At 38.4% G+C, this 19,139-nt stretch overlaps 1 protein-coding gene across 7 annotated transcripts in view; it reads left to right on the top strand.

Annotated features, from left to right (window-relative positions):
• The window catches only part of LOC140731223 (protein MTSS 1-like), a 306,022-nt gene that overhangs the window by 205,018 nt on the left and 81,865 nt on the right, over window positions 1–19,139 (top strand). For all 7 annotated transcript variants that reach the window (XM_073052740.1, XM_073052720.1, XM_073052731.1 and 4 more), the window contains exons 4-6: window positions 3,349–3,433; window positions 13,268–13,359; window positions 14,128–14,202. In XM_073052740.1, coding sequence (XP_072908841.1) covers window positions 3,349–3,433; window positions 13,268–13,359; window positions 14,128–14,202 — 252 coding nt within the window. The remainder of the gene's footprint in view (window positions 1–3,348; window positions 3,434–13,267; window positions 13,360–14,127; window positions 14,203–19,139) is intronic.

Raw genomic sequence — 19,139 nt, 5'->3', positions numbered from 1 at the left:
GAAAACTGGTTTCGGCCTTTTGTTTCCATGGATGCTGTCTGACTTGAGCTCCTCAAGCATTTTGTGTATATTACTTTGGATTTCCAACATCTGCGGAATTTCCTGTATTAACAGATCAAATTTTTGATTCCTAATAAGTGGTAATTTCAGTAAGGGTTTCAGTTGTCCTTTGGTGAGAGCAAGTTGACAGATGATTCTCCTGATTGGTTGCTGAATTGCTCTGGAAAAATAGACATGAGATTTTGCGGATGCTGCAGATCTTGAGCAACACATACAGACAGACAGACATGCTTTATTGATCCCGAGGGAAATTGGGTTTCATTACAGTCGCACCAACCAAGAATAGTGTAGAAATATAGGAATATAAAACCATAAATAATTAAATAATAATAAGTGAATAATTCCAAGTGGAAATAAGTCCAGGACCAGCCTATTGGCTCAGGGTGTCTGACACTCGGAAGGAGGAGTTGTAAAGTTTGATGGCCACAGGCAGGAATGACTTCCTATGATGCTCAGTGTTGCATCTCAGTGGAATGAGTCCCTGGCCGAATGTACTCCTGTGCCTAACCAGTACATTATGGAGTGGATGGGAGACATTGTCCAAGATGGCATGCAACTTGGACAGCACCATCAGAGAGTCCAGTTCCACCCCCACAACATCACTGGCATAACGAATGAGTTTGTTGATTCTGTTGGTGTCTGCTACCCTAAGCCTGCTGCCCCAGCACACAACAGCAAACATGATAGCACTGGCCACCACAGACTCATAGAACATCCTCAGCATCATCCGGCAGATGTTAAAGGACCTCAGTCTCCTCAGGAAGTAGAGACGACTCTGACCCTTCTTGTAGACAGCCTCAGTGTTCTTTGACCAGTCCAGTTTATTGTCAATTCGTATCCCTAGGTATTTGTAATCCTCCAGCATGTCCACACTGACCCCTTGGATGAAAACAGGGGTGACCGGTGCCTTAGCCCTCCTCAGGTCCACCACCAGCTCCTTAGTCTTTTTCACATTAAGCTGCAGATGATTCTGCTCAAACCATGTGACAAAGTTTCTCACCGTAGCCCTGTACTCCGCCTCATCTCCCTTGCTGATGCATCCAACTATGGCAGAGTCATCAGAAAACTTCTGAAGATGGCAAGACTCTGTGCAGTAGTTGAAGTCCGAGGTGTAGATGGTGGAGAGAAAATGCAAAATGCTAGTGGAACTTAATTGGTCAGGCAGCTTCTATGGAGGGGAATAAACAGTTGAAGTTTCAGGTTAAGGCCTTCAGACTCAGTCCTCCATATTTTGTGTGTTTGTTCTGGAAAAGTGAAATGGGTGCAAAGCATAAGATTAAGGGTCTCTATCGAACAAATTGTCACAGAGCACAGACACAGGCCCTTTGGCTCATCTAGTCTGTGCTGAAATATTTAAACTGCCCAGTCCCATTGACCTGCACCCATACCACTCCCATCCATGTACCTATCCAAACTTCTCTTAAGGCTTGAAATTGTGCTCATATGCTCCACTTACACTGGCAGCACCTTCCACACTCTCACCACCCTTTGAGTGAAAAAATTTCCCCTCAATCTACTACGCTCTAAAGAATACAGTCCTGACCTATTCAGTCTTTCCTTATAACTCAGGTCCTCCAGTCCCAGCAACATCCTTGTAAATTTTCTCTGTAATCTTTCGACCTTGTTTATATCTTTCCTGTTGATAGGTTACCAAAAATAAATACAATACTCCAAATTAGGCCTCACCAGCACCTTGTACAACTTCAACATAACATCCCATCTCCTGTACTCAGTACATTGATTTATGAAGTTACGAACCTATCAGCCTGTGCAGCCACTTTTGATGAAAGATGGACCTCTGTTCCCAGATCCCTTTGTTCTGCTGCACTCCTCAGTGCTCTGCCGTTCGCTGTGTAAGATCTTCTCTCATTGGTCCTACTGAAGTGAAAACATCACACTTGTCTGCATTAAATTCCATTTGCCATTTTTCAGCCCATTTTTCCAGCTGGTCCAGATCCCACTGCAAGCTCTAATAATCTTCCTCACTGTCCACTACACCCAATCTTATCAGAAGTGGATTTGAAATTACTAAGATGTATTATTCATATTAGGCTATACAATGCCCTGTTAACTTATAGTAACAAAAGTGTTGTGAAACTGAATATTTGCATTGATTTTATCAAACATCTTCATTCAGTTACAATGTAGCTGATCCATACTTCCATTCAATTGGTTACCTATTATTTAATCCACCTAATTAATAAAAGTATGTCAGTTTTTATAGAAAACCTACAGCACAACACAGGCCCTTCAGCCCACAAAGCTGTGCTGAACATGTCCTTAGTATTATGAAATGTTAAATTTATGTGGTCTCAGCAGCTGCTAGTCAGTTGACCTCGTTGTACACAATAAAGTCGTAAAATGCATGTCTTGTTGATCTGCACACATACATGCAACTTCTGTCTGATCACTGCTATGTTTATAACATATTAGCAATAGATTGGTGTGACTTTTAGTGAAATGCTCTTGCAGAGCTTTTTTTTTGTTAATAACTGTTTCCAGAATGTTTTACATAGTGAAACATTAGAAAGGAATTTCATATTTAACTGTAGAAGTAAAACAATATTAGGAAAAGCCATCAGATCAATTCTTAAAAATATGAACACACTCCTTGTGCAGCTAGTGGAAGCCTGGAAGAGTGGCTGATACTGGTTTTTCAATGTTTCAGTACAGTCCACTTCTAGGTGGCTGACTTATTTGTTATACAAGACTGTTATGATGGTGGGACGCTAACCAAAATGTTATAACATGGATTATATTGGGTTCAGGGCAAGAGTTCTTCATTCCAATTTTGATAGAGAAGGAATATAAATATCAAGTGGAGTAGTCTAAAAATGCACAAGAATCTCTAGATTGCTTATAAATACAGTGTGTTTTGCTCACTAAAAAATGGCATAGGAAATAAATGTTAATTATTCACAAGGATGCATCGGTAATTGTTTGCTTGGGATGAATGTATGTGCTGCTTGCCTTTATTTTTGCTTTGCAGTATACTCTTAACTCAGTAGGAATACAAATGTAATTACGTAGCTAAATTCTAATGTTTAGTTTGGCAATATTTTAATTAAAAAATAAATGTGTAATTCAGACTGGCTCTAAAATAAATAAAAACTAACATTTCAGTTGGAAGATTGAGAGCCCATGATTGAGAAAGGGTTTAATTTAGTTTTCACAATAATGAGAAAAGATGTTGAAGATGAAGTATTGAAGTGTTGTTGTAACATTAAAAATCATTCTGTTAGCAAAGAATTGTAATGATTCATTTCCTTTTTTTTCCTATTTGTTCAGGTGCCACCAGGGAAATTGGTTCAGCATTAACCAGAATGTGTATGAGGCACCGAAGCATTGAGACTAAACTTCGTCAGTTCTCAGCGTGAGTTACTTGGCTTTGTAAATGTGGAATAATATCATGAATTGGAACAAATTTTAGTTGGTTTGTTATCCGCTTGGGCTAATTAAAGCCTGTATGTAATCCAGTTGTAACAAGAGTTTATTCAGAGATAAAGTTTTGGTCCTCACCATCAACAATGTTTCCTTTGGCTCCTCCCACTTTTTCCAGACTCAGGTGGTAGTCATGGGCACCCACAAGGGCTCTAGCTATTCCTGCCTTTTTGCTGGCTACATAGAACAGTCCATGTTCCAAGCCTTTCTAGTAATGCTTCTCAACTCTTCCTCCACTACATTGATGACTGCATTGGTGCTGGTTTCTCCTTCCACTAATTGTTTTTACTCCCCCACTTCTCTTCTATTACCCACTCTATCCTCTCACTTGCCCATCTCCTCCTCTTGGTGCCCCTGTTCCTTCCCTTTCTCCTATGGCCCACTGTCCACTCTTACCACATTCTTTCCTCTCCAGCACTTTACCATTCTAACCCACAGGGCTTCAAAGAAGGGTCTCTGTCTGAAACATTGCTTGTCTTATTCACTTCCATGGATGCTATCTGACCTGCTCCAGTATTTTATGTGTGTTGCTTGGATTTCCAGCTTCTACAGAATTTCTTGTTTTTATCAAGTTCCTGAGTTTTGTTTCTAGACTGCCAAGTGGCATTATATTACCTGTTGTAATATCTGGTTAGGCACGGGCTATTCTTATTTATGACAGCTGTTTAAAATATTTTGCAGTATATGGATCAAACAGGTATCAAAAGGCAGTCTAATTTCAGATGTAGTCGATCATACATTTGTTTTAATGGTCTGAGATGTTTAAAAGTAACAAAAATTGAATGGTCTTTTGGGGAAGAATACAGTTTTTAAATGACAAGTCACAAACAAAGGGAAGTCTGCAGATGCTGGAAATCTGAGCAACACACGCAAAATGCTGGAGGGACTCAGCAAGCCAGGCAGTATGTATGGAGAAAAGAATAATCAATGTTTCAGCCAGAAACCCTTCGACAGGACTGGAGGAAAAAAAAGCTGAGGAGTAGATTTGACGGCTGGGGGAGGGGAAAGGGAAACCCCAGGCGATAGGTGAAACTTGGAGGGGATAGATGAAGCAAAGAGCTGAGAAGATGATTGGCAAAAGAGACAGAAGGACATGGAAGAAAGGGGGTGAAGGGAGAGGAGCACCAGGGGGAGGTGATGGGCGGGCAAGGAGATAACATGAAAAAGAGAGACAAGGGGATGAGAAATGGTGAAAGGTGAGGGGGGGGGGGGGGCGGTGGAAGCAGTACTGGAAGTTCAATAGTTGAATGTCACCGGGGCTGGACGAGATGTACCCAGGCTACTGTGGGAGGTGAGAGAGGAGAGTGCTGAGTCTCTGGTGATGATCATTGCATCATCAATGGGAATTGTAGGGTTGAGGATGTTGTTCCCTTATTCAAGAAAGGGAGTAGAGATAGTCCAGGAAATTATAGACCAGTGAGTCTTACCTAAGTTAATGGAGAAGATCCTGAGAGGCAGGGTTTATGAACATTTGGAGAGGCATAGTATGATTAGCATGGCTTCGTCAGAGGCAGGTCGTGTCTTATGAGTCTGATTGAATTTTTTTGAAGATGTGACTAATACACGTTGATGAAGGTAGAGCAGTAGATGTAGTGTATATGGATTTTAGCAAGATATTTGATAAGGTACCCCATGCAAGGCTTATTGAGAAAGTAAGGAGGTATGGGATCCAAGGGGACATTGCTTTGTGGATCCACAACTGCCTTGCCCACAGAAGGCAAAGAGCGGTCATAGACAGGTCATATTCTGCATGGAGGTCAGCGACCAGTGGTGTGACTCAGGGAGCTGTTCTGGGATCCTTACTCTTCGTGAATTTTATAAGTGACCTGAATGAGAAAGTGGAGGGATGGGTTAGTAAATTTGTTAATAACACAAAGATTGGGGGTGTTGTGGATAGTGTGTCAGAGGTTACAGTGGGGCATTGATAGGATGCAAAACTGGGTTGAGAAGTGGCAGATAGAGTTCAATCCAGGTAAGTATGAGGTGATTCATTTTGGTAGGTCAAATATGATGGCAGAATATAGTATTAATTGTAAGACCCTTGGCAGTGTGGAGGATCAGAGGGACCTTGGGGTCCGATTCCATAGGACACTCAAAGCTGCTGTGCAGGTTGACTCTGTGGTTAAGAAGGCGTACAGTGCATTGGCCGTCATCAATCTTGGGATTGAGTTTAGGAGCTGAGAGGTAATAATGCAACTATATAGGGCCCTGTTCAGACCCCACTTGGAGTACTGTGCTCAGTTCTGGTCGCCTCACTACAGGAAAGATATGGAAGCCATAGAAAGGGTGCAGAGGAGATTTACAAGGATGTTGCCTGGATTGGGGAGCATGCCTTATGAGAATAGGTTGAGTGACACTGGCTTTTTCTCCTTGGAGCAACAGAGGATCAGAGGTGATCTGATAGAGGTGGATAAGATGATGAGAGGCATTGATCATGTGGATAGTCAGAGGCTTTTTCCCAGGGCTGAAATAGCTAACATGAGAGGGCACAGTTTTAAGGTTCTTGGAAGCAGGTACAGAGGAGATGTCAGGGGTAGTTTTTTACACAGAGTGGTGAGTATGTGGAATGGGCTGCCAGCGATGGGGTGGAGGCGGATATGATAGAGTCTTTTAAGAGACTCCTGGATAGGTACATGGAGCTTAAAAAAATAGAGGGTTATGAGTAACCCTAGGTAATTTCTAAGGTAAGGACATGTTCGGTGCAGCTTTGTGGGCCAAAAGGCCTGTATTGTGCTGTAGGTTTTCTATGTTTGTATGTTCTAAGTTTGAGAAATTGATGTTCATGCTATCCAGTTGGAGCTACCCTAACGGAATTTAAGGTGTTGTTTCTCCAAACTTAAGTGTGGCCTTATCCCGGCAGTGAACAAGGTCATGGATGGACATATCAGAATGGGAATGGGATCTACAGGGATCGCTCCCTACACGATTCCCTTGAGCTTTCGTCCCTCCCCGCTGATCTCCCTCCTGATACTTATCCTTCATTTTCATTTTCAATCTTTTTTTATTGATTTAAAAAAATAAGAATAAATATAATTCAGTGGAGAAGTTATATTAAATACATATTTCAATAAAAGTACAAAGAAAGGAATATGTACTGTCAAAATCATATATAGTATAGTATTGAGCTAATATATAAAAGGAACCACAACTCCTCTTAACAATTCATTAAAAAAAGACTCAAAATTTCTATTGTTGAGAAGAAAAAAAACCCCACTAAACTAACCTAAAATAAAACAAAAAAAAAGACCTGGCTGTCCATTTGAGGATATAATTACAAAAAATAGGAAACAATCCTTCTGGTCAAATCTGAAACATCACGGAGAAGAAGAGAAAAGATTACCTAAAAATGTAAAAAAAAGAATATTTAAATCATATGAAAATATTGAATGAAAGGTCGCCAGGTTTGCTCAAATTTAAAAGGTGAATCAAATGTCCGACTTCTAATTTTCTCCAAGCTTAAACACAACATAATGGAGAAGAGCCAAAAAAAACAGTAGGTGGGTTGGAATCTTTCCAATACAACAAAATAGCTCTCCTAGCCAATAAAGTTGAAAAAGCTATAATACGTTGAGCGGAAGCTGGAACATTTCCTGCTTCCTTCAGAGTAATCCCAAAGATTGCCGTAAGTGAATTAGGTTGTAGGTCCAAACCCATGAGTTTGGATAACGTTCTGAAAACATCTTTCCAAAAATTATTTAACTTTATACAGGACCAAAACATATGAGTTAATGTAGCCACCTCAGCATTACATCTGTCACAGGTGGGATTTATATTAGAAAAAATATGCGCTAGTTTATCTTTTGACATATGCACCCTGTGCACTACCTTGAACTGAATCAAGGAGTGACGGGCGCAGATAGATGAATTGTTAACTAAATGATAAATTTTATTCCATTGATCATCTGAAAGTGACTCCCAAAGTTCCAATTCCCAAGCATGTTTAAACTTATCATTAGACATCGTTCGTAAATTCATAAGCTGTTTATATATAATGGCTATCAATCCTTTTTGAAATGGTTTACGCTGAAAAATAACATCTATCATATTTGGTAAATGAGCAAATGGATAATTCGGTAACAAATCTTGTAGAAAATTCCTAACTTGTAAATATCTAAAAAATTGTAAGTGAGATATATCATATTTATCCACTAGCTGCGAAAAAGACATTAAACAATTCTCTAAAAACAAATCTATAAAAGTTTTCATTCCTTTAGTTTTCCATGTTAAAAAGGCCTTATCCAGAATTGATGGTTTAAAAAAAAATAGTTAAGATGGATATTACTAGAGAGAACAAAAAAATCTACAAAACTGAAACCAAATTTTTAATGTATGTCTAACAATGGGACTAAAATCTTATCTACCAATCCTAGAAAACAAAAAAGTAAGAGGAGCTCCCAGTGAGGAAGCCAAAGAAAACCCCCTTACCAAGCTCTCCTCCAAGTCCAACCATGAAGTACAGTCCTAATTATCTATACCGTAAATCCAAAAAGCAATATAATGAAAATTAATTACCCAGTAATAAAATCTAAAGTTTGGTAATGCCAATCCTCCATCTTTTTTAATTTTTGCAATAAAGGTTTACTCAATCTAGAGCTCTTATTATTCCAGATATATGACAGAATCATAGAATCTATTCTATCAAAGAACATTTTCGGGACAAAGGATGGAACAGCTTGAAACGTATATAGAAGTTTCAGTAAAATTACCATTTTTATAGCATTTTTTTGGCCAATTAACAATATCATCATAGGCAACCATTTGGAAAGCATTTGTTTTGTATATTCTATTAGAGGAAGAAAATTAATACATATAAATCTTGAAAATTTTTAGTAATTTTAATACCAAGATAGGTAAAATAATTTTTAGCAATATTAAAAGGCATTTGATCATAATAGTCAGAATAATTATTAATAAGAAGTAATTCACTTTTATGTAAATTTAATTTATATCCAGAAAAATATTAAATTCAGTAAATATGGATATCATAGAGGAAATAGATTTCCTAGGGTCTGAAATGTAAACTAATAAGTCATCTGTGTATAACGAAACCTTATGTAATTTATCCCCTCTTAATACCCTAAACAGATTTAGAATCCCTAAGAGCAGTAGCAAGTGGTTCTAAAGCCGAATTAAATAATAAAGGGCTAAGAGGGCAACCCTGACAAATTCCTCTACATAATCTAAAATAAGGAGATTTTTGATTGTTAGTTATAACCGCAGCCATCGGGGCTTGATAAATCAGTTTGATCCAGGAAATAAATCCCGGACCAAAATTAAACCTCTCCAAAATCTGAAACAAATAAGGCCATTCCACCCTGTCAAAAACTTTCTCTGCATCGAGAGAAACAATACATTCATATTCTTTGACTGAGGGAGAATAAATAATATTTAACAATCTTCAAATATTAAAATGTGAATACCTATTTTTAATAAATCCAGTTTGATCATTTGAGATAACAGTAGGCAAAATATTCTCAAGTCTATTGTCTAAAATCTTAGAGAGAATTTTAAAATCCACACTCAATAGGGAAGTTGGTCTACAGGAGGCACATTCAGATAGATCTTTTACTTTTTTAGGAATCAGTGAAAGTTTTGTAAGCGTTTCAGTAAAGGTCATAAAATTACACTGTATATCCATCTGATCCCAGAGCTTTCCCTAATTGCATAGAGGATATAGCCTTGGCTCTTTTCTCTTGTTTAATAGATGCATCTAGTGTATTAATATCTTAAATAGAAATTTTAGGTATATTTAATTTTTGCAAAAATCTATTCACAATAACAGTATTATCAGGGAATTCAGATTTCTAAAGATTAGAATAGAAATCCATAAATATCTTATTGATTTCATAAGGGTCTAATGTTTCAGTTCTATCTGATCTACAAATTTTCAAAATCTGTCTTCTAACCATATTTGCCCTTAACTGACCAGCCAGCAGTTTATCTGAATTTATCACCATATATTTTTAAAATTGACTTTTAAATTTAAAAATTTGCTGTTCAATGACAAAGGTCAAAAGCAGATCATATTGTGTTTGAAGTTCAACACTTTCCTTATATAGATCTTCACTAGGTTTTACTGAGTACGCTTTATGTACCTCTCTAATTTTATTAGTAATCTCTAAAAGTTCCGCTATCGTTTTCCTTCTTAAACCTGCTGAATATGAAGTTATTTGTCCCCTGAGAAAAGATTTTGTCGTATCCCATAAAACCAAATTTGACATACCTTCAGTTGTATTAAGTTAAAAAAATATAGAAATTTTCTCCTTGATAAAACTAATAAAAGCTGGATCCTGTAACAATACGGGATTCAATCTCCACTGTGAAATTTTCAAAAAATTATCAGAGTTTCAGAGTTAATTTCACAGGCGCGTGATCTGACAGCGCAATGATGTCGTACGCACACTCGTCAACAGAATATAACAACTGTGTATCTATAAAAAAATAATCAATTCTTGAATATTTATAATGAATGCGTGAGAAAAAGGAAAAATCTTTGTCATTAGGGTGTTTATATCAACCAGGCCATATTCTAAAAGCAAAGAATTAATACAGGCCGCCACTTTATTAGGAAGCGATGGATTGGTTGATGACCTGTCAATCGCCGGATTAAGGCAACAGTTAATGTCACTGCTCATGATCAATTTATATTCATTTAGATTCGGTAGCTCAGAAAAAAGCTTCTTTAAAAATTCAGGACTGTCTGAATTAAGGTGCGTAAACACACACAAAGCTACCTTTTGACCGCATAATAAACCAGTGACAATTAAATATCTTCCAATCAAATCAGTAACAGTATTAAAGTGTACAAAAGGGATTTTAGAATTAACAAAAATAGATACTCCTCTAACTATATTTGTTGATAAAGAATGATATAAAGGTCCCTTCCAAAAAAGCGATCTTCATCCTGTCTCCGTATATGAGTCTCTTGCGCAAAAATAATATCAGCATGAAGTGTTTTTAATTTCTTAAAAATCTTTTTATGCTTATAGGATGATTCATACTGTCCAAATTCCAAGAAATTATTTTGATTTTATTAACATCGATGTTTATGATTTAATTTAAAGTTTTATAAAGAAAGTTATTGCGCAAGCACACACTAGATCCAGAAGAAAAAAAAGCACTGACTTGACTGGAAGTGATGTCATAATTGATAGAAAATGTAACCTCTTAGAACTGTCAAATTGAGAAAAAAAAACGAATCTAATAGCCCCACCCTCCAAAGCCCGAAAATTAGCGACCCAATAAACAGGCCAAAAGCTAAACCTAATCATCCTTGACCCCATCCTCCATTTTGCAGCAATATTAACAAAGTATTATATTTACCCCACCGATTCCAGACATAATAAAAGAGAAGAACAAATTTCAAATACTGTAATGTTATGTCTAACAATAGTTAAAACGTAACTAACGACGGCCATCGTAAATTCATCTGAAGTAAATGAATCATGTATTCAGAAAAGAATAAATCCAAGCAAGTAGTATATTATGACTGAAGTTTTTTTAAGAGAACTTACAAGTCACACAAAAATATTAAGTGTGTGTGTGTGTGTGTCTGTGTGTGTATGTATGTATGTATGTGTGTGTGTGTATATATATCTCTCAAACCCAAAGCAATATTGATGTTAAGACAAGTGAGAAGAAAAAAAATTAAATCAGACCAGGTCCTGTGTGGACATCTATAAAATGTAAAACAGGTTTTCTTCAAAACAACTACGAATATATACTAATTATTAACAAATAAGAAAGGGATTAAATCAACCAAGCCCTGTACGAATATCCAAAGAGCACAGAATAGACTTTCCTCAAGATATCTATAAACATCTCCCAGCTCAAAATTACCTGTTCAGGTTACAGTCGGCATAACGTTAATATTTTTAATAAACTCCCACCCATCAGCTGGAGAAAGAATCCTTTGTGGCTGAGAGTCAGGAGGAAAAATTATCAGACGAGCGGGATAGCAAAGCAATGGACGGCAGTTTTTTTTTATACTGGGTATTTCCTTCTTTCGGCAAAAACCTCAGGAGAAAAATCTTCCACTATACGAATTTCAGTTGAATTGTAGATTAGTTTCCCTCTTTTTCTAGCCTCTCGGAGTATAGTTTCTTTGGTTGTATAATAATGGAAGCAAAGTATGAGTGGTCGTGGACATAGTTCAGATGAATGCCGAGATCTCAGAATTCTATTGCTCGATCAAGCACAGGGTTCACTTCAAGGATCTCACTAAAAAGTGAATACAGCATATCAGAGAAGAACTTTAACAGGTCGCCAGTTTCAGTATTTTCAGGCAAACCCAGTATAAATAAATTCCTCCGGTGCGCTCTGCTGTCTATCTAAATCAATCATACTTTTCTTCTTGATAATTCCAAAGAAACTTCATTAATTTTCTTTTCCATAGGTGAAATCTTCAATTCTCGTTCGTTGATAGTTTGCCTGAGTAGTTCCTGTTACCTCTCAATTCGATGAGTAGACTGTTTGAGTGTCTGAAATTTAAAGTCCAAATTCTTCAGAGATTCTTGAACAGTAAAGATGGATTTTTCAAGCTTCCCCCTAGCATCCATCAGTTTATCAATCTTAGCGTTAAGTAAACCAAATTCAGATCTTGTATTAAAGCAAATTTTACTGCTAAAGTAACAGGTTCCTCTGACTTCTTTATTTGTTCAGTTTGTTTTGTTTTGGGAAAGTCTTGCTGCTTCTCAATTCAATACCAGATCGACTTCCTGCCATCGTGGTTAAGTCATAAATCCTTCAACAGAAATAATGAGTCTTCAAACTTAAAACAAATCTATCAGTGGAATGTAAGATATAAAAAAGTGGAGCCGCGGTAAAAACGCGTCTCACTCCATTCGCTGCAAAATGGAGGCTCGATACTTATCCTTGAAAGCGGAATAAGTACTTCACCTGCCCCTACACCGCCTTCTGCACTACCATTCAAGGGCTCCAAACAGTCCTTCCAGGTGAAGCGATACTTCACCTGCAAGTCTGTTGGGGTCATGTACTGTGTTCATGCTCCAGGAGTGGCCTCTTGTATATCAGTGAGACCCGATGTAGATTGGGAGACTGCTTCACTGAGCATCTACACTCCATCCACCAGAACAAGTGGGATCTCTCACTGGCCACCCATTTTAATTCCACTTCCCATTCCCATTCCAATATGTCCATCCATGTCCTCCTCCACTGTCGGGATAAGGCCACACTTGGTTGGAGGAACAACACCTTATATTCCATTTGGGTAGCCTCCAACCTGATGGCATGAACATCGATTTTTCAAACTTCCAGTAATGCCTCCACCACCCCTGCTTCACCGTTTCTCATCCCCTTGTCCCTCTCTTATGTTATCTCCTTGCCTGCCCATCACCTCTCTCTGGTGCTCCTCCACCCCCCCCCCACCCATTTCTTCTTTCTTCCATAGCCTTCTGTCTCTTTCACCAATCAATCTCCTAGTTCTTTGCTTCATCCCTCCCCTTCCAAGTTTCACCTATCACCTGACATTTTTCTCTCTCCTTCACCACCTTTTAAACTTCAGCTTTTTTCTCTCCAGTCCTGTGGAAGGGTTTCGGACTGAAACATCGACTGTACTATTTTCCAAATATGCTGCCTGGCCTGTTGAGTTCTTCCAGCATTTTTTGTGTGATAAATGGCAAGTAGTGTGTATATTGTTATTACAATACATGCCTTGATGTTAAATAATCTTCTGTTTAAAATGTAGCATTCTTCTTGTCTTAAAAAAATTGCCTTTGCTAAGTTTAATGCAATTTTGTTAATCTAGAGCTTTGATCGATTGCCTGATAAATCCGCTGCAGGATCAAATGGAAGAATGGAAGAAAGTGGTTAATCAGCTTGACAAGGACCATGCAAAGGGTACACTTAATCACACATCATTGCTTTAAGTTGTAATTTGAACGAACAATTGGTTAAAAAGAAGTTTGTCTTTTTGAAACAAAATCTGCAGCAATTTACTCTAGTTTTGCAGATAATTTAAAATAAATGTTTTCCCTTGTTGGATCTTGAGTCTTGTGTGATCCAAAGATTTTTTGAAATAAGGCATAAAATGTTACTTACAGTCATTCTATCAAGTTCAAAGTAAATTGAACAAAAACAGGATTCCAGTAGTAGCAATTAACCTATAAAATAGCTGGGTTTGAGTGACATGACTCTTGCTACTGAAAACTAAGAAGTTTCTAGAAAAATACAGAAGCAACCATATCTTAATTGCTGGGATATTCACTGACCAATTAAATATACAATATATAGGTAACTATATAAAAAATAAAGCAAGCATGGGAAAGTTGAACTACAAGAAAAATAACAATTTTACACCCCAATCCAACATGTTTGAAAGTCAGTTCAGGGGAAATGTTAGTAGCAGTCAGCCAAGAAAGTGCAGGTGTATCTATCATATTTTGTACACAGATTACGAGTTGGTCCTGGTTTTCGTAATGCTACCCACCTTAATCTTCTCTCTTCAATTATGATGAAGGTGTAAATTCAAGATGTATTTCAGATTTACTAAATAGAGTTCAATGCTCTTACTAACTTGACTTATGCTGCAAAATATAGAAATTGTTTCAGTGGTGTACACAATATTACAAAATGTAGATCTTGACAATAGTTTCCTTTTCTTTAAAGAATATAAGAAAGCTCGTCAAGAAATCAAAAAGAAATCGTCTGATACATTGAAACTTCAGAAGAAAGCAAAGAAAGGTACGATCTCAAAATTTGCCAATTTCTCTCTTTACAGACATGCAAATGCATTGGGTGTTTCATTTTATTATGGCAGAGGAAGAATCAGTTCCTAACACAGACACAGACAGACAGAGACACCTGGAAAGAATCAGCAAGTCAGGCAGCATCTATGAAAATAAATGGACAGTCAAAATTTTGTGCCAAAACCCTGCATCAGGATTGGAAAGGAAGAGAGAAGACACCAAAATGAAAAGGTGGTTGGGAGTGGGGGGAACAGAAAGGAGAACAAACTAGAAGGTGACAGGTGTAGCCAGGTGAGAGGGAAAGATAAAGAGCTGATAGGAGAGAAGAGTGGACTATAGCAGAAAAGAAAGATGGAGTGTCACCAAAGGGCGGTAATAGGCAGGTGAGAAGAGGTAAGAGGCCAGAGTGGGGAATAGAAGAAGGCAGAAGAGGGGAAAAGGAAATCAAGTGACCAGAAAGAGAAATCGATGTTCATGCCACCAGGTTGGAGGCAACCTAGACAAAATATGAAATATTGCTCCTCCATCCTGAGATCCCTGAGAGTCACCTCATCATGGCAGAAGAGGAGGTCATGGATGGACCGACATGTCAGAATGGGGATAGGAATTAAAATGGTTGGCCACTGGAAATTCCACTTTTGGCAGATGGAGTGAAGGTGCTCAATAAAGCAGTCCCCCAATTTATGCTGGATCTCACCAATATAAAGAAGGCCGCTTTGGGAGCCCCAGTACAATAGAGGACCCCAACAGATTCACAGGTGAAGTGTTGCCTCTCCCAGAAGGACTGTTTGAGGTATGAATAAAAATGAGAAAGGAGGTGTAGCGTTTCTGTCATTTATAGGAATATGTGTCAGGAGGGATGAACGACAAGGGAATCACAGAGGGAGTGATCCCTGCAGAAAGCAGAGAATTGGGGGAGAGGGAAGTAAAGTGGTGTTTTGTGGTATGATCCCTTTGAAGGTGGTGGAGGTTGCACAGAACGGTGTGTTTAATGCAGAAGCTGAATGGAGTGGTAAATAAGGACAAGTGGAACTCTATCCATATTAAGACAATGGAAGGAGGAGTGAGGGCAGGCGTCCAGGAAATGGAGGAGATGCGGATGAGGACAGCATGAATGGTTGAGGAAATGAAACTGCATTCTTTGAAGAAGAGAGGCATCTCTGATGTCCTGGAAACATGCAGCAGAGACAAGAGAGCTGAGAAACGAGAGTAACATTTTTGCAGGACTCTGGGTGGGAAGAGATATAGTCAAGATAGCCTTGTGAAATGTGTCAGTAGATTGTTTGTCTCTAGAGATGGAGACAGAAAACTGGGACTGAGATGTCAGAAATGGACTAAGGGCCAGGTGGAAGTTGGAGGCAAAGTTAATTAAATTGACAAGTTCGGCATGGATGCATGTAGTTGTCAATGTAGTGCAGAATTCAACAGTTCCTGAAACGATGAATGTGGATCTTCAGGCTCCTGTACCTCCTCCCTGGCGATGGTAATTAGAAGAGGGCATGTCCAAAATGGTGAGGGTCTTTCATGATGGATGCCACCTTCTTGAGACACTGCTCTTTTGAAGATTTCCTCAATGGCACAGAGGATTGTGCCTGTGATGGAGCTGACTGAATGTAAAACCCTCTGAACCCTCTTACTATCCTGCTCTTGAGCACCAAATGCCAGTCAGAAATTATCTCCACTGTACATCTGCAGAAATTTTCTAGAGTTTTTGGTAATATACTAACTTGTCAAATACACTTTATCTTTTGTAAAATAGTGTTGACTGTCTTGTAATTTTCTAAATGTCTTGCTATCACTTCAAAATGGATTCCAGCATTTTCCCAGTGACTGAACTTAGACTTACTTGCCTTCTGATTTTTGTCTCCTTCCTTAGTAACGTTATTTGCAGTTTCACAATCCTCTGGGACTTTCAGAACTAAGCATTTTGTTTTTCGATAGGTTATACCGATGCATCTACTTCCTTTGTAGCCACTACCTTAATATTGCACCATGCAGACTATCAGGTTTAGGAGATTTGTCTCATTTGGACAGGGTTTTAATTATACATTTTCTGGTACATAATATGACAGAACCTGTACAACTGATCAGTGCAAAGTCTCTTCAGTTACCTTTGTCCAATTCTAACCTCAATTTTTGAAGGGGAGCAATTAGAGCTGTAATAAAATTTGTTTCTGTTTTTGTGTCAAAGCTGCTTGCATTTTTTTATATTTCAAATAAATTATATACTTGAGTAAAATCCTTTAGTTGTAAACCATATATGCCTTATCACAAAAACATGTTCAAGAATTTAAAAACAATACAGAATCTGATATTAGTATTTGAATAAAATATTTTTGGAAGAAAAGATGTTTTTGCCTTTCATAGATCATATTTTTCCTACTCAAGTTATCAGGCCAGACTCCCTAAAGATTCTTGTTTTGTTTGAAAGTCAAAGCGTAGGATGTCTGTTCAATTTTCTGGAATATAATGTTTGAAGATCCTCTCACTGCTACGGGCAGAAGTTCCCACTTGCTTCAAAAAGGCAACAATTATACCAGTGCCTAAGAAGAATAATGTTGCTGCCTTAGTGACTATCGCCCGGTAGCATTCACGTCGACAGTGATGAAATGCTTAGAGAGGTTGGTCATGACTAGACTGAACTCCTGCCTCATCAAGGACCTGGACCCATTGCAATAGGTCAATGGCATTCGCAATCTCAGTGGCTCTCCACACGGCTTTAGACCACCTAGACAACACAAACACCTACATCAGCATTTAATACCATCATTCCCACAATCTTGATTGAGAAGTTGCAGAACCTGGTCCTCCGTACCTCCCTCTGCAATTGGATCCTCGACTTCCTAACCGAAAGACTGCAGTCTGTGCGGATTGGTGATAACATCTTCTCGCTGACAACACTGGCGCACCTCGGGTGTGTGCTTAGCCCACTGCTCTACACTATATATACACAATACTGTGTGGCTAGGCATGGCTCAAATACCATCTATAAATCTGCTGACGATACAACCATTGTTGGTAGAATCTCAGGTGGTGATGAGAGGGCGTACAGGAGTGAGATAATGCCAACTAGTGGAATGGTGCCACAGCAACAAACTGGCACTCAATGTCAGTAAGATGAAGAGTTGATTTTCGGCTTCAGGAAGGTTAAGATGAAGGAACACATACCAATCCTCACAGAGGGTTCATAAGTGGAGAGAATCAGCAGCTTCAAGTTCCTGGGTGTCAAGATCTCTGAGGGTCTAATCTGGTCCGAACATATCGAAGTAGTTATAAAGAAGGCAAGACAGCGGCTATACTTTATTAGGAGTTTGAAGAGATTTGGTATATCAACAAATACACTCAAAAACTTCTATAGTTGTACGGTGGAGAGCATTCTGACAGGCTGCATCATTGTCTGATATGGAGGGGCTGCTGCACAGGACAGAAAAAAGCTGCAGAAGCTTGTAAATCTTGTCAGCCCCATCTTGGCACTAGCCTCCAAAGTACCCAGGACATCTTTAGGGAGCGGTGTCTCAGAAAGGCAGCGTCCATTATTAAGGGCCTCCAGCACCCAGGGCATGCCCTTTTTTCACTGTTAAAATCAGATAGGAGGTACAAAAGCCTGAAGGTACACACTCAATGATTCAGGAACAGCTTCTTACCCTCTGCCATCCGATTCCTAAATGGACATTGAATCTTTGGACACTAACTCACTTTTTTTTTAACATTCAGTATTTCTGTTTTTGCATGTTTTTAAAAAAGCTATTCAATATACGTAATTGATTTACTTGTTTATTTATTATTATTAAGTTTTATTTTATTTATCTCTGCTAGATTATGTATGGAATTGAACTGCTTCTGCTAAGTTAACAAATTTCACGTCACATGCCGATGATAATAAACCTAATTCTGATTCTGATACTTAACAGTTTTGTTTCTTAACCACATTCTAAGTCGTTAAAGATGTTGTGGTGAAGCTTTTGTGTGTGGTACCCTGCAAGTAAACTAAAGACACTTGATATATGTGTCATAGTGTGTTTATTTTCAACTTGTAAGATGTGTGAAGGAAATTCCTGCTTTGATTTTGTAACAGTAGTGCTTAATTTCATGAATATTATGATGAAGATAAATATATAGGAGCAGATCTTCCACTTCCTTTTAAATTTCCAGTCTCATATATCTGGACAGCGCTCCTCGGTTGTATTAAAGAGGGCAGTCTTATGCTGCAAGGGCAGCTCTTGACTCTTTAGAATACAGTCCCTCCAAGTGAAATTGGCCGGCAGTGCTGATTTAATGGCAGAAGGTGGCACATTTTCAGCAGGCAGTTCGACATGCTGCTCTGTAATCCTTTGGTGCAGCACTACCTCTGGCTTTCTGCTAAATGGGAAACTGCTGTAGACTTTACTCAGGGTGAGCTCACTCAGGCGCATCTGGTGAATCCATGTTTGTGGGTTTGGCTTTAGCTCTGAATCAAAGACCACTTATTTACACTTTGGTTTTGTGGGTTGCAAGGTGCTTAACAAGGGTAGTTTTGGAACTGCTCTCTTGGCTCCCCATGAATTCCCCTTAAGTTCTTAAAGCCATCCTTAATGCTCTAACACTGAACAGTCATCAGTCAGAGATTCACATGGCTTGATATCCATTCCCTTAAGGTGGCTTTGAGCACATCTTTGAATCTTTTCCTCTGTTTGCCTGGTAATCTCTTCCCATTGTAGAGCTTGGATTAGACAGCCTAACCATTACAAATCATTATATTTGAATTGTGCACTTGAGGAAAATGCATTGAAAATCTGTATTTGGATTTGACTTCTATAAACTTCAACATCATAATATTTTCAGCTGTGAAAGCAAATCTTGGTGTGACTCATTTCTGTACCATTTATCATTCTGTATCATTTATGGAATGAGAATACTAAATTTTGCAATTAAACTATTTGTGTGAGGTTTCAG

This window comes from Hemitrygon akajei, chromosome 1, assembly GCF_048418815.1.
Source record: "Hemitrygon akajei chromosome 1, sHemAka1.3, whole genome shotgun sequence".
In the NCBI taxonomy this organism is placed as follows: domain Eukaryota; kingdom Metazoa; phylum Chordata; class Chondrichthyes; order Myliobatiformes; family Dasyatidae; genus Hemitrygon; species Hemitrygon akajei.
This window is presented reverse-complemented; position numbering and strand designations above follow the sequence as displayed.